Source organism: Aulonocara stuartgranti (assembly GCF_965226115.1).
Source record: "Aulonocara stuartgranti genome assembly, chromosome: 2".
Classification (NCBI taxonomy): domain Eukaryota; kingdom Metazoa; phylum Chordata; class Actinopteri; order Cichliformes; family Cichlidae; genus Aulonocara; species Aulonocara stuartgranti.
Window position 1 is genome coordinate 22,890,682 of NC_138940.1, and position 26,401 is coordinate 22,917,082.

Sequence of the window (26,401 nt, forward strand, 5' to 3'; positions counted from 1 at the left end):
AGTATTTTTATAGGACATTTCGTGCATTTATTTTTACTACTTTTTTTTTTTTTTTTTTTTTGGTGTCAATTATTGATTTTTCTCAGTTTTAGTACTTCATAAACCAAAACATACAAATTAAATGCGGATGCATCAAGGAGCACGACAGTGTTACCAGTTCTTCTAGAAGTAAACAATATTGCTAAAAGTATTCACTCGTCTACCTTCACATATGAACTTGAGTGACATCTGATTCTTAATCCATAGGATTTAATGATATAGTGATAACAGCTTCAACTCTTTAGGACTGAGTTTATGGAAATGTTTTACCATTCTCCCAGAAGCACATTTAAAAATAAACTATTTATATAGCACTTTTCAAAACAGTTCAAAGTGCTTCGCGTTTTTGAGGACACTGATGTTGGACGAGGAGGCTGTGTGCCTCAGCATCCACTGACACCACTCTGTGATTCTACTGTTGCTGTTGTTCCCAGTTGCTTCCACTTATACCACTAACAGTTGACTGTGGAACAGTCATGGAAATGTCCATGGAAGTGATTGGAACCCTGAATTCACTCACAATTCAGTGATTTGGATGGGTGAGTGAATACTTTTGGGAATGTAGTGCAAGTCTCACTGCTGCTATACTTAGGATCATTTTCCTGGTGCATGACCCACTTTCAGCCAAGCTTTACCTGTCAGACAGATTGACTCTAGAATACTTTGGTATACAAAGGAGTTCATAGTTGTAACGATAGTTAGTTGGTAGTAAGGGGCCCAAAGTGTGCCAAAAACATTGCCCAACTGTTTTTAGCCAACCTATAATTATGTAGCCTAATAGTTGCAGGGACATTTATCAAAATTGAGCTCAAAATGCCTCAACAGTGACATCTGCAGGCTAGAGGGGGCAGAGCCTGCGTGAGTGTGGGCAGAGAAAAGGACAGCAGGAGCCTGACCTCTGCAGGATGGGATCTCTCATTTTATTTTAATGCACTTCAGTTTTTTTCATGCTGATGCTTGTTGTACCACATGGTAACAATGTGCACAACCTAAAGTCAATATCTGCAGTTGTGATAATAGTATCATTATTAATATATTGTTATTATTATATGTAAATGTTTGTTTATTAGAATAAGATCGAACTCTGAAAATTATTAACTAAGAAAAGATGGCAACAGGTAATTTCCTAGTAATTAATCTATTTATTATTTGAGGCATTATGATTGTGCTGTGTTGTTTACAGGATACATGCTGGGATTCCCCTCCAGGCTTTTTAAAGGGAAGCATAAATGCTGAGATGAAATCTGTTTTGTTTCTCTTCGAAGGTTTTGGGAGTTCAAACTGCAAAATTTTGATGAATAAGAAGCTGAAACAAAATATCCAAGGTCCATCCATATCCTGTAGTAATTTGCAGATTTTCTTTCAAATTATGTTTATTACGTTATGTTTCAAGCCCAGATATACTTGAAGTTTCAGTGAGTCAGTTTTGAGAAGGAGTTTGTACCAGTTAAACTATGTTTCAGTATCTCAGTTTTGTTTGAATGGCTTGAAGTAAAAATTATAAAACACAGGGCTCCACGCTGCTGGCTCTGCAGGAAGTGGTGAGAGTTCTCAGAGTCCTTCTGATCACTGCATCTCAGATTTTGAATAAACTTTCCACTGATGTTAGAAAGGCCACTTTGAATTGAATCCCTGCCACTCACACAGCAACATAAAGCCAGGCCATTGTGTAACGCTCCATCAGAGATCACATGGTCCAGGCCATCCTGACAGGAATCAGAGAGATGTACACACACAGCAAACTTTGCACAGGTGCTGCTCATTAAAACTGTCGATGTAACAGTGAAAGTTTGCATGCTCCCTAATTACACCTGAAACTTTTGCTTTGGTGGATCAAGTTTGAGTCACTGAACTTTGTTTTCAAGACAGTCCCTCAATAATCAGTCAATCATAGTTCATTTTTGTTCTTTTCGTTTTTGTCGGGACACTTTAGATAGTGGTGTCCAAGCTGAAATATTCACAGACGCTTTGGGTGGCTTAAAATATTCTTCCTTAAATGTGATTAAAAACACAAGTTGAAATAAGTATTTGTGCTGTTAACATGTGTCCACGTGGGGATGATGACTGTGGAGAAATGACTGTACTAGAAAAAAACGTAGGTTACTGGATGCACCAACTTTATAATAGTCCTTTACACCGTTCTCACTCCTGGTTGTATTTAGCTGTGTTTTGTTAATATTTATGTAATTTCATAGTACTTTACTTTTATTAATATCTTAATACTTCATAGAACAATGTGTGCATAATGTCTTGCATGCCATCAGACAACCCTGTGCATGCGTATCCTCCATCTTCGCTGCTGGAAAATGCTTCCACAGATTTCAGTTCAGCATTCTCTTGAGTGTCACGTCCCTCTCTGTATAATTTCTTCAGTGTTATTTCTCTGCCTTATTTACAGCTTTAGAGGCAACTGGTTCCCAAGCAGCTGCACATCATGTTGCTTTGAGATGACACCCCTTCCCCGAGGGAGACCGCTGGATTATTTTCAGGCACCATCATTGCAAAGCTAACAAGAGCTTTATTGTCCTGTTCTGTGCCGTGTGCTTTCCTGACACAACATGTAATGTGTAAAAAATAAAACAGAATCTATCTTTGAACATGACACACTACAGCTGTATTGAGACTTTATTAAACATTTGATAAAGCATGGCAAGCGAACCATTCTTCTTTCAAGAGGAGACCCCTCCTTTGGTGACAGGTAGAAGTATCTTACTGCTAACAAACTTAAAGCCCACTCATACAAAGTATCCACACATGCAAGGAACGGCATTTAGTCTTCAGTCTACTCTAAAAAGCTTTAAAAAAACATCAATTTAATAATGGTAACAGGTAACAAAACTTTAATGGCTTTATATACAAGTACCGCGTTTGCATGTTGATTCCTTCACACTGAAATGACCACTTTCTTTCACATAATGGCAACAGAGTTACAGACAATATGTGAGGCCAAACAACAGCAAATGGCCTCACGCTTCTTCACAGGCCCTTTATCTCAGGGACAGCTCCCCTCACTCTGACCTTACACACGACAGCTCTTCCCATTTACGTCACTTTAGTTCCGTGTATGTATTAACACAAATGTGTAGATTTGAAAACAAGTATGCTAAAATGTATTTTTCAGAGGATGAGGTAATCGAATAAGTACCCCTGTTCCCCTGCTGTCAGCTCTACTTTTTTTTTACTCGTAGTAGTGCCTCTGGTGGGAGAACATTCTCTTCATGTTTCTGTTTCTTTTCTTCCCTCCTTTCGGCTCACGGCACTTCATGTGCGTAGAATGACCATTGTAAGAAGCCCTAAAATATGACAAGAAATAACACCGGGTATTATAAATTTCATCACACGCTTTGTCAAAACAAACAGCCTGGTTCTCACTTCAGAATGGAACATGCAACTTCCTTCTGTTTTTACTCACCGAGAACATAAGCAGCTACAAGTTTCTTGTTAACACTTAAGTGGAGGTAGACAGGCACAGTAGATTCTTGCTCCCCAAGTGTCGGGAGCATCAGGGCGGCCATACACACCAGCCCAAGCAGTACTGTCAACAGACTGGGTCCTCCAGCAACAGGACGGCTCTCTGCAAGTGTCACATACACACAAATAAACACACTTAGATTGAGTGCAATCACTTGTGTAACTCAGAAAAAGCCTGGTAATTTACCAAACTAACTTAAACTGCTTCCATTTAAGTCTGAAGGGGGACCCAATAGCAATATACAGCAGATTATGTGGCACTAAATTAATGTGGGTATAATTAAGAATATTATTTAAAACAAAGCAACACAGGGTTGGAAGAACAATAATAAAATTAGAATAAGCGATATCGTTTGAAATGCTCACCAATTGAATTTTGTGATAATTTGGCTCCATCTAGAGGCAGTTTCACACAGCAGCGATTTCCCCTCTTTTTCCTACCTGTCTGGAATGCAGTCTGTTCAAAAAACTCGCTGTCAGCAATTCGGCGTTCCTCATCTTGGGGCCGGGGGCTAGGCGGGTCCTGTGAGGCAGAGGGACGGAGAGTGGCCGTCACCTCTTTGCGGCCCAGAGCTTTCCGCTGACTCTGCTCTGACACCTGCAGCCGGAACTTGTCGTAGACCCCATAATGGCACGCGCGCACATCTCGGTGTCGGATTACTCTGCGTGGATGCAGAAAGTTAGCTGTACAGATAGCAATAAATTAATCAATCTGCTAGTTTAGGTTCACCAAAGCGTGAACTAACTCACATATCAACGCAACACTGAGGCTTGACGGCTCCAGTTGCATCCACCACGGTGTACTTGTTTGGCGCTGTGCACAGCACTGACAACGAAGAAAACAATACACGACGTAGCCATGTGATTGGAGATGAAAAATGAACATAACAATTATACGTAAACACAGAGATGTTGTTTCGATCTGCTCACTGACCTTTAAACTTGAGGGCGAACTCATAGGGATTGTAGAGCGTGAGCACCTGTTTGTGAGACGACTGATCATCGGCATAGAAGACGAGCTCATTGGGGAACACGAACACGGGAAGGCTTCCTCCCACCAGCTCTGGCGGTCGATGCTGCTGCTGCATTGGCTCCCGCTGAGCTCTACCCTCTGCCCAGGCCCCGCCAACTCTTCTCTAGCAACTCTCAAGCTTTGTGAGCTCCCTTCAGGTGAACAGCACTTCCCACTCTCAGCTCCTTAGGGCCATGACATGATACTGTGAAGAAACACAAGTGATGAAACGCAAAATACGCCAAGAGGCAACAGCCTGTCACTCTTTTACATTTTATGAAACTCTAATAGGTTAGTAATAGTGTAGTGGTAATACATTTCTTTCATTTTTTTCATATATCTCCTATAGCTTCTAGTTACCTTACACTTTACTGTGCCTGTTTGTTTACTTTAGTGACTCAAAGGCAAGTTTCTGCCCACCTCTTGGATGCTTTGTCTGTTTAGCTTCTCCCCCACCTCTGTGGGTTCACACCCTCTGTTTCCACACCCCCACTGCATAACAAAGAGTGAAGCCATCCCCCGCCAACAAATGTTAACCCACCCCCATAGCCTTAATTTTATTATGATATTCTAGTATATTTAAAAGTACATTTAAACACTTATAACTTAATTAGATTCTAGATTTACTCTGTTTTTAAATACTCTGTATTTAAAGCAAAAAATATTATTATATCACTTACGTGATTAAAAAAATGAAAATGTTAGACTCATCTAAATGTTTTAGTTTAGTCTGTTTTTTTTTTTAATTTAACAGTGTAATAAGATATTTACATTGATAAACCTTTTCTAAACCACCTAAACCCATGTCTTTAAAACTTGAGCACAGCAAGGTTTTGTTATATACTGATAATCCTACACGTGCTATATTTTAACGCTACGTGTATTTTTAAAGGCAAATACTTGAAACAAAACTCAGACCTTAATGATAAGCGAGAAAGCTAAGGCAATTTCATTGGTACAACTTTTTATTAAAGGCAAACAAAGTTAAAGTGAACTCCATGTGCCTGGTCACGTGGCCCTTTGTGTTTACATGGTAACGGAAGAACTCGAGGAGCGAGACCTGTGGTGTCGTAACACTTTTTATTTTCTACGTATAGTTTGCTCCACGTCAGAAAAACACAATAAAATCACTACATTTGAAGCACGATGCTACGAAGTCACTTTCAGTATATGAGATATGATATGTTATTAAGTTATCTAGATTTCTTTAGCATTTCGTTAGTGTATATAAACTCAAAACTGTCTTTAAAGCACAGGTAACAACGTAAACAAACACCAGAAATAGGTTTTTCGTTGAATATTTGACATAAATCTATAACAACTGTGATTTTAAATTAATACGGTGCCTATTATTAAGTAATACCGATGGTATAACATGTTCTTTATCTGCTCGTGTAATAACACATATTTTCACTGTAATGCTAACGGTGTTCAATACTGATGGCTAGCGTTAGCCGGCTAAGAAAACCCAGCTGATAGCAAATTGCCTCTTAAACGTTGTCTACACGCAGTGTCATTTCAGAAAGCAAAGCGCAGATTTATTTAATTTCAATAGCAAGTCAGAGTGAAACTTTACCTTGTTGTCAGCACACGGGTTCGTGAAACGTTGGAGCTGTAAACGAGATCTGTGCTTCTGCTCCCACCCTGTTGTTGTTGCTCCTCAAGCCTTTTTTTTCTTTGTGAATAATTGTACTGCAGACCTCGCGGTGCATGCTGGGATGGCAGAAGACGAGTACGTGAGAACGTAAATGTTCTCCCAGCACGCGGGCTAACGTGTTTATTACTATTTCACAACGTTTGGATCGGAGCACAGAAAACTTTATCCCCCAGGCATAATTTAATTATATTTGCAGAATGCTTTGACAACACAACTGCTGTGAAAAAAATGTGCTCAGATGTAAAGTATACTCACACTTTCCTAGTGCAATAAATTGTTTTCTTTAGCATATAACGTATAAATAGGCCAACTGAAAACAAGAAATAGCCTGTTTTAAACTTCCACCAGGCATGAGGTATTTTTCTAAACTGCTGGTATAAAGTTTTAAAACTTACTGTAATTTGATTTTTCCGTTATTTCTTAATATCATGGTAGCATCGAAGCACACTATCGTGACTTCAGTATTGTCGGAGTTACCACCATTACGGCCAAACGATACAAAAAACACGGTTCGGTAGCGAGAATTATTTTCCCGCTGTGGTATTTGCAAACTCAAGCATGCATGTGTAAGTTTCTTCCCCAGTTTTTGTTTTAGTTAACAAGGTCATGTAACTACATGCGTTGTTATTACGTTAGTCAGAAGGACGGAGCCTTTGAGACGCCTTGAACGCAGCAAAAGAATCACATCTGTGGGCGCGCGTATGAAGTTGTGATGGGGCGGGAGGGATACGGTGCAAGCGGCAAGAAATTTCAGGTCTAAGAATATAATTCTCACACTGCAACAAACAGTTATGTGGCTTCAAACTAGCCTCAAGAGACCACAGATACGAGGGCATTATACCACGCTTTTGAATAACCACCCCAAACACCAGGAGACTGACAAACTGTACTCACGAGCCATTTCGACTTCGTTATATCTGTGCTTGAGGGGGCGTGGTCATTTCCATCGGACTCAGCCAATGGCGTCGCACTGAAAGGAGCTGGGCGTTCCATTCGGTTAGGAGCAGAAGTTGAACAGCGCGAGCCGAGACAGAGCTCTAGAAAGGCAGATAGGGAGAGGGCAGAGGCAACGGCCCTCTACTGGAGGGGGGGGGGGCTTATTATAACAAATATATACACACATGTGTGAACTGTTGGGCTGCACGATAGGTCATATGTGGATAATAGTTATTTTAGAAAAGCATATAACCGCGGCTTTACATTTAAAATGCCTATTTTACTTTTCCTGTTAGACACGTCCGCCTCTATGAATCAGCGCACTTATTTGGGTACGACGTATCTGGACGTTGCTAAAGGCGCGGTTGAGGTCTTTATGAAGGTAAATAATGATTTTACCCCGACCTTTTTCAGCACGTATGCACCTTTGGTTAGCTTAGGGTTCCTTGGGGAAGATAGGTCAAAATTAATATATGTTGTTTTGGTTTTCTTTTTTGACAGCTGCGTGCCCGAGACCCGGCTAGTAGAGGCGACAGGTACATGCTAGTTACATTCGATGATCCACCATACGGAGTGAAGGTAATTAGCAACTGATGCCATTTTTACATTTTACAAGCCGTTCGTATTTTTCTGTCAGTGAGATTTTATTGTCCTTCTGGTTTGTAGTCAGTGTTGGGCGGCTTCCCGGTGGCAAAAAACGGCAAATTAGTGCTCCAAATACTGACAAACGCGGAGCTGCACTGCCTCCGAACATCCAGCAGACATTTTGCTTTTGTGTTGAGAAAAGTCTCGGGCGTTGAGATGGAGGCGTGGAGATTTATTATCAGCTATGACGTCGCTCTTTTTTTAATATAACAACGTGTAGACTGGTCAAAGAGCCCGCCGATCACTTTTTACCCCGCCCCTTGCATCAGTCACGCATCGCCATTGGCCAATCTGGGCTGAAAGTTGATAAGCCCTCTTCATCATGAGATCTCTTTTTTTTGTATTTTTATGAGTTTGCTCATGTTCTCATTATTCATATTATAATTATTTGTCATCCCGATACGAGTGATCGTCATGTCCTTGCATAGGAGCAGTAGTCTTCATACATGCACAGACACACAGGAACAAATAAATACAGCGTGGGAATCACTGCGATAATTTCACGGGGTTAATATCAACAAAGGTTTCCTGACTATAATCTATTGACATGTTTTATGACCAGACACATATCTCCATCTGATCTTTTCATTCCCAATAAAATACAATCCACATGAACCCCTAAGGTCCCTGGTGTGCTTCAGTGGCTGCTCTCTACACTATATTAGGTCTCTCCAGGCTTCCATAACTCTGTCTACAAACCACACTCTACTACTCAACACAGCGTGCAGGGAGCTTACTCCGTCTTGTGCCATCACTGCCTGGAGAAAACAGAATAGTTTGCATGCCTCACTACCAAGAAGCAAAATGCTCAAAGCTGAAGAGTTAATAAATGTACAAAAGCATATGTTAGAAAGCATCGCTCAGCTCACAGTGTGATGATAAATTACTTCCACATTTCAGTTCTTTATAATCCTCTCAAAAGCTGAGTTACTGTTTACTCTGAACTGTTCAAACAGCAGCGGTGTTTTTAAAGACACTGAAACCAGAAGTGAGATTCTGAAATCATATCTCATGATAATTAAATGCAAACTATGTGACACAGTATTTTATGCTCCATCTTCATATGCCCAGTCATTTGGATAATATACTTAAAATCATTATTTATTATTCAAACTAATTCAAGGTTTCAAAAAAGCTTATTTTAAATTTAAAACATTCAACTCACTACTATTAATCTAGTTATACTTTTGACTACTGTGTAATTACTTTTTCGCCAGAATGCTAGTTTTTATACTTCTGTAACTTTATCGTCTTGTGAAATAGGTTGTAAAATGTAGTGAAGATGGGCAGCTCGGAATTTTTTGTTTTCCTGTTACAAAATGTCTGTTACAATTAGCAGCTGTTTGGTTTAACGCAGTAAACGTCTTTTCTATTGGCATATTTAGAGGTTTAAAAAAATAAAAAATTCATATACAAGCAATATGTGTTAAGTAACACAGCAACAGTTTGGATGGGATAATGGAAGCAAGTACAAAGTGCAAGTTTACACAATATCAGTTTATTTGTACTTATAAAATCATGCATTTTTAAAAATGGCATTTATTTGAGTAAAGCATACGGCTACAATTTCTCATTCATGCATATTAATGTGTCATGTATAAGCGATGCGATGTATGCCATTTGCTGTTACTGATGCTACACCCTACACATATTTCATGCATACTATATGCATGAAATATATAGAAGAAAATTTTTTTTTAATATGGTAAAGGATTTTTTGCATTTGCTGTTGCATCACTTAAGTTATGAACTACATAATTTTTCTGACAAACATGCTACAAACTTTACCCGAGTCATTTAGACAGCCGTTAGCACATGATTCTCCTTATGGCGACCTGATATGTTTAATATGCTGCTGAGAATATAGCCCAGAAGAAGCGTAGTATAGCTTTTATTTTGGAAAGATGAGTGATTTCTTGATCAGATATTTTTTATTATTTTGTTGTTTCAGCAACATTAAATTTAAAAACTGTACTTCTGAGTTAAAATATATATTTATATTTTAATAAATGACAAATTAAAAAGGCATCAACATTTTTTTGTATCGAAAAAAAAAAATCAAACCGTGACACCAAAGTATCGAACACCGAACTGAACCGTGAATTTTGTGATTTTGTGTATCGTTTCACCCCTAATATATGTATATGTGTATATATATATATATATATATATATATATATATATGTATATATATATGTATATATATATATATATATATGTATATATGTGTATATATATATATATGTATATGTGTATATATATATATATATATATGTATATGTGTATATATATATATATGTATATGTGTATATATATGTATATATGTGTGTGTGTGTGTGTGTGTGTGTGTGTGTGTGTGTGTGTGTGTGTTCGGATGACTGCTACAAAGATGAAGATGGGCTCTTTCTCTTCGTTGACCTTCATATTAAAATAAGGCAAAAAGACCATTTTTAGCTCACGTCTCTCTGTCCACCTCTGCAGCTCATATTGAGGCAAAAGCTCAGGCTTCAGACTCCAGGATGATGTGAATTTTATACTTTTGATAAAATTAAAAAGAAACTACAATTTTTTAAAAACAATATAAAAGTTGTATGTCAATTTAAAGCTCTCACAATCAGTAATCAAAATTAACTGAACAATTAATAACCAAGTGTAATGGTAAAGGTGGCACTAACAGCGGCTCTGTATGATGTCAGTGAGCTCATATCTCCAATCCAGTCTTTAAGTGATGACGTATGAAACCTGCTTCTTTCCAAACTACTCTGCGTTTATTAAGGCTGTTGTGTTTTTAACATGTTTTAATGCTTTTTATCTTGTTCTATTTAATCTGAACAAGCCCGTGAAAAAAGGCAGGGATCACTGTCGGCCTCTCTCAGTTTTATTACCACTGTTTATTTTAAAGCTCAGTTTTTAAATCCTTACGATGTCACTACAGCCCAGCTCACACAGCAGTATATTAATGACTAACCTCATATTGTGGATGGATTATCTCAGTTGTTCTCCTGACTGAAGTTTGGTCCGTTTACAGTATCCTGCCATGCGACTGCATTTGTCTCCAACCATCAGGAACCCCCACATTAACTTTTATCGAGTGGAAAAAAGTTAGCGTTCATCCTCCAGCTTCACTGTGTTTATATTATGCTAACATAGCTGTGTAGCTAGACACCACGTAGCACATTATTATATACCAGCTAGTCCAACTTCAGTAACCCTACAAACGTCACTGCTGTTTAGTTTTCTCTCTTCATTTATGTTGGAAGTGATAGCAGAGCTGTACGTTTTAATTTGTTTCAGAAATCTCTCAGTCAGAACATGCTATACCATGTTTAGGTGGAAACTAGCGAGCTAACTTCCTGCTAACTTCTAAATCTGTTAAATTGAATTAATTCTGTTTTCATGGATGCCTGGATGTAGGGCTGCTCAATTAATCAAATTGTAATCACGATTACAATCTGGGCTTTCAGCAATCATTAAAAATGACTGAGCCGATTATTAGCTCCTCCCTCGTACTTTACTCTCGCGCTGCTCCGTGTGGCAAATCCCCTGGCAAAAATGATAATCACGATTATTTTCACTGAAATTGAGATCTCGATTATTTGACGATATTTATTTAACAATAACAATGTATTGAATAATGACTTTAAAGATTGTCAAAAAATAATATAAAATAGTATGCAAATACTGATAACAGTGCAAATGTTCGCAATATAAAAAATAAATGAAAAATATAAACATCTATGTTTAGTGAACTTTGCAGTGTTGCTCTGTGGTGCAGCTACGACACTGTAGCAAAGTTTACACTCTATGTCTACTTGATCCACGTTTGACTCCGCGAACCAATAATGTTTTCACACCACTGAAGTTTTTTTACCTCTCTTTTCAACCAACAGCAGTCACTCTCCAAATAATTTTCGAGCTTTCGAAGCTTTCCGAGCTTCCCTCGGGTCCTCTTAATCAGCGGTCCCCAATCCCCGGGCCTCGGACCGGTACCGGTCCGTGAGTCGTTTGGTACCGGGCCGCGAGAGTTGAGGCTCAGGTGTGAAATGTATATTTTTCAGGGTTTTTATCGGTTTTCAGCGTTATTTTGTTATCGTTTTTATCGTTTACTTGGTTTTCCTTGGACTTTTCGTGTTATGAATAAATTTTCTTTTTTTCGGTACCGGTACTAGTTTTATTTTATTGTATTTATCCGCGACACCTTAAAGGCCGGTCCATGAAAATATTGTCGGGCATAAACCGGTCCGTGGCACAAAAAAGGTTTGGGACCGCTGCTCTTAATTGTTGTGACGCGTGTTCGAAATGCAGAGAGGTGCGCTCGATTTGCCACACGGAGCAGCACGAGAGTAAAGTACGAGGGAGGGGCTAATAATCGGCTCAGTCATTTTTAATGATCGCTGAAAGCCCAGATCGTAATTGTGATTACAATTCGATTAATTGAGCAGCCCTATCTTAAACTGCTTATTTTAGAGCGTGAAAGAAATGAAAGCACCTGCCAAGGACCAGTATAAGTATTTTGAACTCTCTGTTAAAGCTGCATTGATGAATAATCCAAAATTAGCTGATCAATTAATAACCAGTTCTATAACAATATAGAATATAACAACCATATGGTTGTTATATTGCTATCTATAGGACTCAGATTATGCTACTTGTATTCACAGTATTCACCATTAGGGATGGGTATCGTTTAGGTTTTATCCGATACCGGTGCCAAACCGGTACTTTTGAAATGGTGCCGGTGCTTAAACGGTGCTCAAACCAGTGCTTAAAGAATGGAGAACACAAAATTGGTCCAAAAACCTCTCACGTTCAGCTGGTTTTTGTAAAAAGATAACAATGTTAGCCTTTTCTGCAGCTATGGGGCATATATGGTATCACTCTTGGCTGGAAGCAGTGCTTAAACAATGGAAAAAACACAAACTTTATCCAAAAACCTCTCATGTTTAACTGTTTTCCACTTTTTCTTTGGTCATTTTAGCCTTTTTGGCCAGGGTGAAGGGAGTATCTGCCATCAAACAAGAGGACAGCCGCATGTAGCTATGATGATGTTTGCTAGTTCACCTTACATGCATTAATGTAATAACGTGGTTAGCCTACTCAACGTAAATTACACACGAACAACATTAAGCTACTGACCCAGAGAAGAACGGCTGCTGCTGCCATCATCATCCGTCATCATTTCTGCTACACTGGCAGGGCTAGGGGCCAGGACTCTCCTCTTCGGGTTTTTGGGGGATGTTGCTAACTCCGGGTCCGATAACAGGCACCGCACCCGCAGTAGACGTGCTCGGTGTGAGGTCTCGCAGGCAAGCTATCAAATACGGCGCATTTCTGGGCTTTTAAAAAAAACGTTATGCGTTGCCACGTGTTTCATCGGATTTGAGGTGTTACCTCCTTTGACAATATCACAGTATCAGCTTAAAGCACTTGTTGCAGGCTGCTGAGTTTGTATATTTTGCTGTGAAGTACAACCAGACTTTTGACCGCTTTGCCTTGGGCATTTTTAATCTGTAGCTCTGCTCTAACAGAACGTACGTACCTGGACCCGCCTACTATCCTCGGAAACGTAAAATGATTGGCTAGAATCTAAAGTGTATCACAGCTCAGGAAAAAAAAGCACCGAAATAAAGCACTGAAATGTGTGCTGCTTTTTGGTTTGGTTACGCACCGGATACCGGTACTCATCCCTATTCACCACCAGTTATAGATTAAAACAATCCAAAACATGATTCTCACCCCCCCACCACTCAGAAGCACCCAGGTGCTGAAGTGCTTTTTCCTCATTCTAAAGTCTACCCTCAGCTTCATCCTGCTCTTCCTCTCTTTGTCTTTGTTGCTGTCCCCTCTTTTATTGCTTTCTTTGTGTGCCGAGGATTACGATAAAGGACAAGGTTATAGTGAACGGAGCTAGTCTGATTGCACAGTTACAGAAGCAATAAATTGTTGATGCAGAGGGAGAGAGAGATGAGGTTGGGTGGGAAGAAAATAGAAATATTCTGTAGTCTGAATTATTGAGTGCACACTAAGCTTTACACTTCTGTCAGGGATGATCGGTGTCTGGGTTACTTTGCTGCTAACCCTCTTGAGTGTTTTTAGTGAGGTTTTCTTGTATAACTGCCCAATATTCATCTAATGTCATTCACATAACAGTGTGCTGTGTAGAAATTCCATCTAAATCGTGGCTTTGGAGTCATATCTCATGTTAATCCAAAAATCTACCCACTGGCTTGATTCGAAGCATTCGTGTTCACCCCAGCAATTCAAGCTTCTTTTTTTATTCTCTCTCTGTCTCTTCCCCTCCCTCTCCTAGCAAAGGAAGTGGTAAGCTTGCAGGTCATCCTTAGATTAAGCATGAATCTGCAGCGGTAAAGCACTTGACCCCGCTGGAGAAAAGTCCAAGTGCAGTTACACACTCACATCCTCTCTTAGCAGTATCTCTCTGTCACGGAGGACAGGCAGCGCTGGGAAGTGTATTTTTGGATGCTTGTCATGTATGAAATTAGACCTTTTCTGAAAGGCAACTTGCAGCTCAAACGTGGGTGTGAGTTTCAACAATGTTATCTTCTATTTCCAGAACTTCACATTACCTGATCAAATTTTATAGTTACAATTAAGCCACGGTGCAAAGAGTCAGTGAAACTGAAACTCCTCTTACCAAAGGGTCAGTTTGAGCTTTTCAGTGAACACAATTTGCTGTGTTTTTTTCTTTCTTATAATGACTTGATCTAACTATGTGTGGGTGTGAGTCTTTTTTGCAGAACAGTGACTTCAGACCTCCTTCGCTACTGCTTGTGCCTTTAACACATGTCTCTGCACTGCTTGTGTTTCAGGCCGGCTGGAAGGAGAACCATGCCACTTTCATGTGCGAGCTGAAGAATCTGCAGGCGTCCGGGCTCACAACATTAGGACACGCTCTTCGCACCGCCTTCGACCTGCTTAACCTCAACCGCCTCATCTCGGGAATCGACAACTACGGGCAGGTGTGAAAGGTTTCAGAGTTATTGAAACAGAACTTGTTTCATTGTTTGTTATGGATGTTAACACAACACTGCATAGTTATTTTTAAGCCCTTTTTCGAGCATCCATGTTCCCCACAGATTCATTCATAGGGAGAGCCACAGTACGCATGAGCAAAGTCGCACTTCACGTTGTATACATCAAGTCTAGTAAAGCAAAATCCCAATTTATGTTTACATGATCTGCAAAGGTGGCCCAGATTATTGTGTGTAGTGTGAGGTTTATTTTCCTTGTTCCTTTTTGTGTATAGTTTTCAGTTACTTGGCAGTCTGTTTGTGATAATATGGCAACAAAATGTGACAAGTCAGGAAAAATCCCAAATCTGTTAGTGCTACATACTCAGAAATTTACAATAACTACGCATTCATGTCATCAATCTTAAATAGAAATTCAGAAACAGTGGTGTAAGTGTTGCAGGATGGTGATTTATCTGCAGAGTAATACAGGTGTAGAGCAACTTTGCTTTTATATCCGAATATACCCTATAGCTGGCAACCATTTGAGGCAAGTCTCCTATTGTGAAGAGACTTGTCACAGTAGGGTTGCGTAGACAGACTCACACTGATTGCAATGCGTTGGCACTTTGTCTGCATTTCTAAATTAGACAGCAGTTATTTGTGAAGCTTTCACAGTGTGGCTGAGAGCGATTGCAGTCGGTCCCAATCAGATCCTGATGGTTTTGAGACAGGTACCCCACCAGGTGACTTATGCAATTTACTTGTGATAAAAAAGAAGTTGCTACAACTACTTGCAGTTTTTTCAAAAGCAAAAATGTTGAGTGCAATCATCAGGCAACCAACTGCTTTTTTCCTATTCACAAGGAGGTTGCTATCCTACTTTTACTTTCATGTGAATGAGCCATTAATCATGAGTCTGAAATTACCTCACTCAACAGTACTGAGTGTCTCACCACAGGAATCTTGTGTAGTGGGGCTGACTGATGCAGTTAAAGTTGCCCATTAGTGCATGACGTCTTGGAGTTTGGGATGAAATCTGACTGAGTGAAGCCATTTATTGTATATCACATTTCCACCATCCTGTGCTCCGACTCTACATCTGCACAGACATTCATCAAAAAAATCGTCTCTCTTTCTTCTCATCCTCTCTGTCACCTGCTCACATACTGGCTCCCACTGAATATCAGCCTATAAATGAAACCAGAAACACAGGACTGTGACCAGATCACACTGGAATCTGTTACTGTTTGCTAGGGGAGAAAAAATCAGGACAACATAGTCAGTAGTCTATGTCATAGTCATAATCAATATTTTGCGTGGCAATATTGTAACAATACTAGACACCAAATATTGATATTTTATTAAGTAAAATGTGATATTTTTGATATATAATAGATATCATACCATGGAATATCAATATTTGCCTAATAGGAGGCAACTTTTCTGCAAACAGTTGCAGGCGGAGGTGTGCTCTGGTGCAGGTGTGCCGCAGCGGTCAGTGGAAGGATACGGCAGTTTCTCTGTGAATTTCCCATTACGTGGTAGCGCACTCGGTGCTTGTTTAGGGGTTTTTTTCGCTGTAAAAAGAAGTTTTCTTCCCACGCACAACGGACGTTAATGTTTTTGTCACTTTTTATGGAATCAAACTCAAAATAAGGTCAGTACTTCCACGATTTAAACGCTGCACGCTCATACTCTCTCCCGCACTCGATATATTATCCATTGTTAATCTGCGCACAGCTGTTGTCACGAACGTCGCACTCGCTTATGTCATTGTCATGAGACATTCTCGCAAAAAAAATCACGGTTTTAGTAACGCAGCGTTCCTACAGGAAAGTAACGGTAATCTAATTACCGTTTTGCAATAGTAATCCCTTACTTTACTCGTTACTTGAAAAAAGTAATCAGATTACAGTAACGCGTTACAAGTAATGCGTTACAAGTAACGCGTTACTGCCCATCTCTGGTCATTAGTCGGATTGAATCTTGGTAAATGAGCACAATTTGAGGGGACTCGACTCAACTGGCTGTATTCTGGTTATCTTCAAAAAGAACAGGAAAGTTTCAGAGTGCAAATTATATAAATGAATTTCTGTCTGTTTAGAAACGAACATATGTGGGATTTATGACACTTTATTACAGGTAATGGTTGTATTATCAGAAACATATTGGATGTATTCAACACCTTGACTCTGTCTTATGGCAGCATTTATGGCAGGTTTTAGTGACAGTGTCGGTGTGCTCGACAGTCTCATTTTACACCATGCCTCATATTATCATGTAGGAAATGTTTTAAACCTATTGATTTGATTTGATTTGATTTGATTTGATATACCTTTATTAGTCCCACAAGGGGAAATTTCATAATTTCATAAGGCTGCCGACCTATTGCACGCAATGGCGGCGCCATCTTACCCTCCGACCATACATACATGACACAAAACATCACATGGGGAAGACAGGTCAGAGGGGTATAACATGGAAAAGCACAACATGAGGAAAGATAAGGAGATAAAAAAATAACTCCCCCCAGACTGAGCTCCAACAGGGAGATCAGTTTGAGAACAGAAAAAAACACCTCTGCACATAGCACATGAAAAAAAACTCTTAATACACCAAAGAAACACATGACAAGCAACAGGGGTGGGTAAAGGGTGAGAGACAGCCGATTTAGACAGTACATCCGGGCCTGCGTGCGCTGGTCTCCTTGATCCACCGTCAGCATCGGAAGGGAATAAGCGTCGAAGGCGTTTGGAAAGGGAGGAGGGATGAGTGTGTGCATATCAGTATATGTATGTGTGTGCGTGTCCAGAGTTCAGCTGAGACAGTGTCCTTCGCCCTGCTAGGCTAAGTAAACAGTCTTCCAGCCAACCCAGGTGGCCTTGCATGGAATGGGAAGGAACAGTCTAAACTAGAGCTGGGCGATATAAGATTTTTTTCATATCACGATATGTTTTTTTCATTTCAGTCGATAACGATATCTATCACGATATAAGCCAAATAACTATATTTGTAAGATTTAAATGTGCCGTTGCTCACAAGTAAAATGTGAAATAATCAGCAGCTTGTTTTGATTTAAATATTTATTTCCCATAATAAGTTCAACAGGGTAGATGTACTCAAGGAACATGAGACTTTTTCAGATAAATAAAGGCAAATATTGCAAACTACACAAAAGGCAGCCGCTAAAGTGTTTAAGTTTCAAAATAGAACAAACGAAACAGACTAAATTGTCAATTCCACTTAGAAACAAAATATTAATTCTAAAAATAAATCTTAGTTTGTTTTACAGAAGATCAGACAAAATTGAGTAACTTTTGTCAATATCAAATAAACTGAGAACTAAAAGGAAATTCTCAATCTCTCCTTGTTGTATAGCTTAGCTTTTCAAACAGTTTTAACAGTTACTTTAGTCTGACAAAAGCCGAATGATGAATTAGAGCTTCCAGTCAGAGATTGAGCATGCACCGCTTTATTGTATTTCCAGACTTGCTTTTGGCACAATTTAACGTGCGCGCTACTCTGTTTTTGTCAGACTTGAAATAGCCGAAATACCTTCACACTACGGAACTTCTATGGCTCTTCCGTTCGACAATCTCTCCGGCATTGGAACCATCATCTGTTTTCTCTTCAGTAACCTTCGGTCACGCTCGGTTGATTTTTCTCTAGTCAGTCATTTCCTCCATTACCGCTGGCTGCTTCCCAAACAAATACACATGTGCGGCACGTAACAAGTCACGTGACGTGACGCTGCGGCTGTGATTGGTTCGGCTCTGCGCTACTTAATTTGGATTGGCTGTTGTTCTTTTTTTTGTTTAAAGAGGACAAGAGAGATGAGGCCTATCGCAATAGTTTAACTTTTCTATCGAGGGAAAGTTATTTCGCAATACATATCGTTATCGTTCTATTGCGCAGCTCTAGTCTAAACACAGTCGTTATCAGGGTGTTTTTTGTTCGGCTCCAGCCTTGCGACCGCAGCTGGCGCCGAGAGGGTATCCGCATGAAGTGATGGTGCTTTTTACTTTAGTGCGAACAACTCATATGAATTTCAAAGGTGTTCTAACAGTCCAACACTGGTCTCTCAATCTCCCGTTGGAGAGCCGTGAGCTTTCTATGATGTTATCCAAACTTAAGTTCCGCGATGTTGTCATTCTTTTTGCTCAAAGAGCAGGTTCTGAGAACTCACGACCGCAGTGCACTTCCCCAAGATGTGATCGAATTTGCGCTCAAAGGTGTTATTTGAGCTAGCCCCTCCAGATGTAATCCAGTTTTTCACTCAGAGGTCTTGTTCTGAGTATTCACGGCAGCCGTAAGCCTCTCCAAGATCTTCTCCGTGCTGTACTCAATGAGCCCATTTTGAGAAACTCACGCCTCGTCCCATCATTTCAATCCCAGCGGGCAGCCTTGTGGGGGTTTGAACAGCCGGTTCCGCTTCCTTAATTCTTCGATAAGCCAGGGCCAAGCCAGCTCCGATCAGCACGAACCCTGTTATCATGGTTCTGAATAGGTAGATATCTTCAGCAGTCAGGCTCACCCGAGCCCAGACTTCTCGTTCAGAAGGGGTGTCAATTGCATTCAGAGACCAGTTGATCAAATCCATAATTCTCTTTTAGGTTTTAGAGAACAGACTGTGAGAGAGTGTTCCAGGGAAAAGTAATACAAAAAACACAAGACTAGACAAGGACATAAGAGGCTAAGCAGGGAAGCTAAGGGAGAGGAGGAGGAGGAGAGGAGAAAAGTGCGACTGCCTTCGTCAAGAGCAAGAGCAGAGATGCACTCTCGAACCTGAATTGATTAAGCACCAGAGGCATGCACAGTCTTAATCTTGTGCATTCCTACTGTTTAATGCATCTGCATGCAGTTCACAGCTTTTGTGGAGTTGAAGGTGGAAAAATGGATTCACACATTCTGCCCTTGTGTGTTTGCTTTAAACTGTTAGTCAGTGATATAAATGCATTGTCTTAAAAAGAAATTATGGGACACAATAGTGCTTTTAACACACTGATGTAGTTTTGAATTGATTTTACCCTGTATGTTTTTTGATGTTTTAATTTAGGTTTGCTTGTTTAAGCTGCTCATGTACTAATCAGGTGACCAAGGGCAGGTCTACCAGAATAATGTGAAAGGAGAAGTGGATTTTACTCATTTTAACTTTTAAAGAAAAGTACAAAAATGAATAGCGGAGTCTGATATGTGTTTATAACCGAGACATTTTATGGCTAAACCCAAATTAAGACTTAAGTTGGAGTAAATGTAACTGAAGTAATAAGAGGAAGACATCATGTACCTGGAGACAACATGGAGAATAGAGACTTTTGCCTAATCCACTCGACCTCACTTCAGTTAACCCAGTCATCTTCTCGTCAAGTACATCTTTTTTCTAAACCCCTGCTCTAAGGCACAGATGGATTACTACGCTCGGGCAGTGACCCGAGTTCTGTGCATCAGGAGCGTTTAAATCTACTTAAGCATTCTCTGTGTGTTTGAATTAGATGAGGCTGACCTCTGCAGCGCAGTACTAAAGGCCTCTGTCCTTATTAACAAGGAACACACGGACGCTTTGCACCTTACAGATTCACCCACACACAAAGAAAAAGATTACATGTAGTTTCTGTGGGATGGTAATTCCATAATGATTCCTGCATCTTAGTAGATGTCTGTTTAAACGGTTTACCAGCATTTTGCAATTAGGTGAAGCGTGCAACGTGTAACGGTTGTGCTATTAGGTTCACATGTGTTACCAATTTTATGATCCTTTTCATCCACAGAGCCCTGAACAGTGAGTTGGAATGCAAAGAAAAAAAAGAAGTCAGAGTAGTGAAAATAAATGGCCTCAGTGTTTTTTTCCATTTAGTATTGAACTTGGAATTAATTGCTGAATGTTATCGTTTCCCTCTCAGGGCCGCAACCCATTCTTCCTTGAGCCATCTGTGATCATCACCATCACTGATGGGAACAAGCTCACGCACAGCTCGGGAGTGCCAGATGAGGTGAGAGCACAAACAAATGCAGTGGCACTACCATGTAGTATTTATACAGTGATTCCAGCTGGGCCTGTTGTACACACATGTCATACTTTGAGTCGCTGAAGCCATCTGAAGGTTAAGATCTGTAAAACGAGCGACCTTTTGCATTTCCACTTATTAACTTGCTCTCCTACTTCATTCTTGTCTGCTGTGTAGCTGCACCTGCCTCTGAATTCTCCCTTGGCTGGCAGCGAGCTGACCAAAGAGCCTTTTCGCTGGGACCAGCGTCTGTTTGCATTGGTACTGAGGCTGCCAGGAGCAGCTACACCAGATAATGAGCAACTTGGTAGTGTCCCCACGGATGAGTCTGCAATCACCCAGATGTGTGAAGTTACTGGAGGTTTGTCATGTTTTCCTATTTTCATTCATTCACTGTGTGTCTGCAGTCTTTGGGGTAGAGTCCACAATAAATTCTCTTATGCCTGATCGGCGTGTGTCTTGCTTTTTCCGCTCAGGGCGATCATATTGCGTGCGAACACAGAGGATGTTGAACCAGTGTCTGGAGTCTCTGGTCCAAAAGGTTCAAAGCGGTGTTGTCATTAATTTTGAAAAAAACGGGCCAGATCCGCCTCCAATTGGGGAAGGTGAGTGATCAGAACGCAGCGACCATTAAAAGTTCAAATCCCAGGATGAAGTTTTTCACCTGTTTAAACTTTAAACACAGTAAATGAAATTAAAGGAGAACTGAGTGCATTTTCTAGTTTGGCCAAGTACTTAATGATTAGTTATTTGGATAAATAAACCTTTGATTTGATATGTTTAAGTTGCATTTTATTTAAAATTATCGCTTCATGTTTAAGAGGGCAAAGAATCATTTTTTGAGTGAAAGAGAAACTAGAGATTCCTTGTTGAATGTAGTTTGGATGAATGTGATCAACTAAAATCAAATTCTGTTCTTTCCCATTTGCATATTTTGTTATTTTTTCCCCCGTTCGTGCAAACGTATTCTTATTTGCCTCTTAGCTCATATCAGTCAACGTGGCGTGATCCTGCCAAGTAGAACAGTTAGTATCAGCCCGCTTATTGTTTTCTTTTTTTTTGTTTTCCAGATAATTCTGTGGACTCAAATCGGCCTGTGTCATCCTTCGGCCCACAGCCATGGCACAGCTGCCACAAACTCATCTATGTGCGACCAAACCCAAAGACTGGGGTGCCAGTCGGGCATTGGCCCATACCAGAGTCCTTCTGGCCGGACCAGAACTCTCCAACCCTAGTGAGCAGAGAAGCTTCAAAATACCTCAGCAGCCTTCTTAGTCTGTCTTTCAGATTACATCTTATAGTGTTTGATTATATGTCAATATTTGTATTGTGTAGCTTTATGGACACGCAAACTCTCTTACTTCCTTTCTCTTTTATTGGCACCAGTTTTTTTCTGTAACACCTTTTAGTAACCGTCCAGTATAATTGCGATTACCTGTAAAACTTTAATGCTTTGTTATATACTGCTGTCATAAGGACGTCAGAGGATTGTGTATCAAAGACAAACACACCTAACAGTTTGCTCATTTCCATCTGCTGCTCACAGCCACCTCGCACTGCTCACCCCGTGGTGCGTTTCTCTTGCGTGGACTGTGAACCCATGGTGATCGACAAGCTTCCCTTCGACAAGTATGAACTGGAGCCCTCTCCGCTCACCCAGTACATCCTGGAAAGGAAGTCCCCACACATGTGCTGGCAGGTAGAGTAAATGCTTCCACTAACGCTCTTCGCCTTGTTTACAAAGTCACAGGTGTTGCCTCGGGGACTTTCTAGAAACCCAGACATAATGAGGTTACTTGCTTAATTCATCATAGCGTTTCACCTTTTTTGGGCTGTTATGAAGTAGTTGTTGGTCACGCCATTAAAGCTCTGTGAATACAGCTTGGCTTCATTTTTAGCAGCTCTGCTTTACCTTCATGTTTTCTCTTGCTGTCCTCAGGTGTTTGTCAGCAGCAGCGGGAAGCAGAATGACCTGGGGCATCCTTTTGGCTACCTTAAAGCCAGCACCACTCTCACTTGTGTTAATCTGTTTGTTATGCCGTACAACTACCCAGTCCTTCTCCCACTCCTCGGTGAGACATATTGTAGTAAATTTGTCTTTAGGGTGGCCTAAAAAACCCCCAAAACTATAACTTCTGGGTCAGTAGGCCTGAGCTGACATCATATTTAAAAGCTCTCCTTTTCTGGGACACCTCATCATCTCCAGTCATGACAAGTATCAGTCTAACAACACAGAACATCATTAAAAGGTTTATCTTTAACAATTCTGTACAAGACATGAATATTGTCTGGGTCTTTATGTGTGTTTCAAAGCTTGTTGTAGACTTACCATCATCATCCTCAGTACTGATGCATGTGGATCAGTGGGTCTGCTGCAGCTGGACACTGATGCAGATGCTATAATCTCTCAGACTAACCCACTGCTCATTTTCTCCTTCTCCCTGCAGACGATTTTTTCAAAGTGCACAAACTAAAACCAAACCTTAAGTGGCGACAGGCCTTTGAGATGTACCTGAAGACGATGCCGCCATACTACCTCTTGGTAAATGAATGCAACATCTTTAATGCTGCCTTTAGCTTAAATTGATTTATGGTGTTTTTCTTGTAACTAACATCTTAAATTCTGACAGCCCTTGAAAAAGGCACTGAGGATGATGGGTGCACCTAACCTTATCGCGGACACCATGGACTGCGGACTGAGTTACAGCGTCATTTCTTACCTGAAGAAGCTCAGCCAGCAGGTAAGTCACTTCCAGGCAGTAAAAGAGGTTTTGTGGTGCTTATTGATCGTGATGAAATGTAGAGATCAGACTAAACGACACAAGCGCTGAGGAGACTGAACTGAAACTATAAACTTGTCAAAGACAACGAGCACTGATGCTGTGTGAGGCCTCCGGTTCCATCAAAGGCTTCTTATCTTATTTCTTCTGTTAGTTTAAAGAGTATGTTAAGCATCAAGCAGCGGCGTCTAAGTGGAAGTATTATTCAAGTCATAGTTTGGAAACTCATGCACGCTGACTGGATATTTTCAGGAGTGACAGTCTCACCATCTGCTGCAGATACAGGTGCTGACTATACAGCTATGAGTCCCGTGCTGCCATAATTTAACTATCAAGTGTGGAGCTAAAAGAGTTTCTACATGAGGATATAAAGTCTTTATAAATACTTGTCTTATTTTTTAATATGATTATCTGTGGCTGAAATTATCTGCATGAAAGACTGCCAAGAAATGGAGTGGAGAGATGTCTTCCAAATTATATTTCACTCATTTCACTTTGCTTGTTATCCTCATACTGAGATGTTGTTTTGTTGGCTCGAAGGCAAAAATGGAGTCGGATCGTCTGATTGTGTCGGTGGGGAAAAAGGCTCCGCAGGAAACTGGCATAAAGGTGAAGAACCACTCCAGCTCGCTTTCTCTAGCCCACCGGCGAGACTTTAAGCAGCTGCTGCAGGGAATCACGGGGGAGGGGCCCCTTCGCCTGCCGGACATTAATTTCAAAGAGTTTGCCGGTTTCCAGATCGTCCTGCTCAACAAGGTAGGTTTAGGACAGTCGGACACTTTGTGCAGTGTGTGGCATACTTTCTGTCAGCGGAGAGGGAAAACACAGCGTGTACAGTATTTGGTAGGATTCTTTCTGACTAGATGTGTTTGCAGGATGTAAAGCCTCAAGCTTATCGGAATGCCTACGACATCCCAAGACGGAACCTCCTGGATCAGCTCACACGAATGCGCTCCAATTTGCTGCGGACGTCACTAAAACTGATCCGAGGGCAAGATGAAGGTAAGTCAATACGCAGTGTGTTGCTAGTGGGAGGCAACAACTTAATGAGCTTGCATCATGCGTTTCTTCAGCTGGAATCCGGTGTAGTTACTACACCATTTCATGAAATCATCGTTTTGTGGTTGTTAGATTCCCTGCACAGTATTCCAGTGGCTCAGATGGGAAACTATCAGGAGTACTTAAAAATGATGCCGTCCCCTTTGAGAGAGATTGATCCCGATCAGCCTAAACGGCTGCACACATTTGGGAATCCTTTCAAGCAGGATAAGAAGGTAATGCAGTTTAGCTGCACACAGATGTCTTCACTCCGTATCGCGCCCTTACATTGTGTAACGGTTTCCTCTCTCTGTCTGTTATTCCCAGGGGATGATGATCGATGAGGCGGATGAGTTTGTAGCAGGCCCTCAAAATAAGAAGAGAGGAAATTCCAGTGACTCCAATTCGGGAGCTACTGTGAAGAGAAGGCGGAACATGTCACCGTTGCTGCGGCGGCCGCAGACCCCATCAGGGAACACCAACCATGTGGTGATTGGGAAGAACCTAGCAGGGATTCAGGGGCAGCAGAACCTCCTCAAACCGGGTCCACAGAACAAAGGTAAGATGCGAAGGTAATAACAAAGTATGCTCGAAGGTGGTGAATATGAGGCTCACGCTGTTCATTGTTGCATCATCAGGAGTGGATAGCATGGTGGTCACAGAGAGTAATGGCGACAGCGCTCTCGGGCTCGACTCTGGGGAAATCTGGCCTGCAGAGATGGAAACTGAGGCAGGGAATACATCCTCACCGAGTTTAGAGGAGAACGTTGGGACAGGAGCAGCAGTTCGCGGGGAGGACCTTGGCACGATGGAGGAGAGGCTGGTGGAAGATCATCTAAACGAGCAGCCGCTGGAGGAGAAGCACAACTGTGAACGCCTGAGTCCACAGAGCCAGCTGGATGGCGCTGACGCTGAGCCGGCAGTGCCTGAGATCATTTTCATAGCTCCACTAGACGGCAACCTGGCAGAGCTGCGGACGCGGGTCATCAAGGAGGTCCGCAAACCCGGACGAAGTGAGTGCATTTTTGTTTTTCAACAATATCATAATTAAAGATCTTTACACAAAGAGTGCTTTGCAAAAAAAACCAACACAAAATTCAGAATTTTTCAGCTCTGGCATTGCCGTGTAACGTAAGCGTTACGATTTTATGAAAAGTTTCCATCAAACCACGATGAGCTGGTCCTGATGTTTCACAACAAGAAAAGGAAGAAACAGATTCTCAGTTCATCCAATTCCTCAGGGTTCGATCCAGGAGATGAAACTGCATCACGGCCGCTTACGTACATATTTCAGGGCGTCAGTGGGCAGTTTGATCTCTTGTTAGCAGAGCTGGGAGCTGTGAAATCATTTCAGAGAGCTAACTGTCCTGAATCAGCATCTAGCTGTGTGTCTGATTTATAATAATATTATTTTAGTAGTTGTATATGTGTGTTACGAGGTCACTTGTTACCAAAGGCAGTGGCCTGATTAGTCACATCTGTTCTCATCATCTATTTGCAAAAAAATGGAAAATTCAAGCTTGATTGGAAAAAATGCCAAAAATTATCAAGCAAAATTATGTGGTCTGTGTGAACGGCTACATTAAGAATTGGTGAGTCTCTAAAACATATTTTTCCAGGCCTTCATATTAATAATAGCCAAAAAAGACTGTCAATATGAAAAGAAGCAGAAGCAAAACACAGAACTAAGACTGATGCGTGACAGTCTGTATAGTTTATTAGGAAAAAGTGCAAGTTTTAAAAAGAAATATTTAATTTCAAATAAAAATGATCAATTTCAAGTGCATGAAACACGGACTTATTCAGACGACGTTGGAGAAAGTTCAAAAGAGTTCCTCAAACCT

The 26,401-nt window shown here is 40.8% G+C and overlaps 2 protein-coding genes across 5 annotated transcripts in view; one reads left to right on the forward strand and one right to left on the reverse strand.

Moving 5' to 3' along the window:
• Positions 1-2,646: 2,646 nt before the first annotated feature.
• Positions 2,647-6,212, reverse strand: mospd1 (motile sperm domain containing 1). Its single transcript, XM_082547915.1, has 6 exons — positions 6,099-6,212; positions 4,445-4,727; positions 4,261-4,336; positions 3,952-4,172; positions 3,452-3,613; positions 2,647-3,332 (listed from the first exon to the last, which is right to left on the reverse strand). Exons 2-6 carry the CDS (start codon positions 4,596-4,598, stop codon positions 3,301-3,303), a joined length of 645 nt encoding a protein of 214 aa, XP_082404041.1. The 5' UTR covers positions 4,599-4,727; positions 6,099-6,212; the 3' UTR covers positions 2,647-3,300.
• A 996-nt stretch (positions 6,213-7,208) lies between these two features.
• Positions 7,209-26,401, forward strand: part of ints6l (integrator complex subunit 6 like) — a gene marked incomplete at its 3' end in the record, with an annotated part of 40,473 nt that continues 21,280 nt past the window's right edge. Inside the window, exons 1-16 of one of the 4 annotated variants that reach the window (XM_082547735.1) lie at positions 7,209-7,497; positions 7,617-7,694; positions 14,591-14,740; positions 20,635-20,724; positions 20,917-21,100; positions 21,216-21,344; positions 21,810-21,973; positions 22,286-22,438; positions 22,679-22,811; positions 23,187-23,281; positions 23,370-23,480; positions 24,060-24,275; positions 24,395-24,521; positions 24,651-24,793; positions 24,885-25,116; positions 25,196-25,570. In XM_082547735.1, the coding sequence (XP_082403861.1) occupies positions 7,387-7,497; positions 7,617-7,694; positions 14,591-14,740; positions 20,635-20,724; positions 20,917-21,100; positions 21,216-21,344; positions 21,810-21,973; positions 22,286-22,438; positions 22,679-22,811; positions 23,187-23,281; positions 23,370-23,480; positions 24,060-24,275; positions 24,395-24,521; positions 24,651-24,793; positions 24,885-25,116; positions 25,196-25,570 (2,491 nt within the window). In that variant the 5' untranslated portion in view covers positions 7,209-7,386. Of the gene's footprint in view, positions 7,498-7,616; positions 7,695-14,590; positions 14,747-20,634; positions 20,725-20,916; positions 21,101-21,215; positions 21,345-21,809; positions 21,974-22,285; positions 22,439-22,678; positions 22,812-23,186; positions 23,282-23,369; positions 23,481-24,059; positions 24,276-24,394; positions 24,522-24,650; positions 24,794-24,884; positions 25,117-25,195; positions 25,571-26,401 lie in introns of those variants that run through there. The other 3 variants (XM_082547734.1, XM_082547736.1, XM_082547737.1) reach the window with 3 other exon arrangements.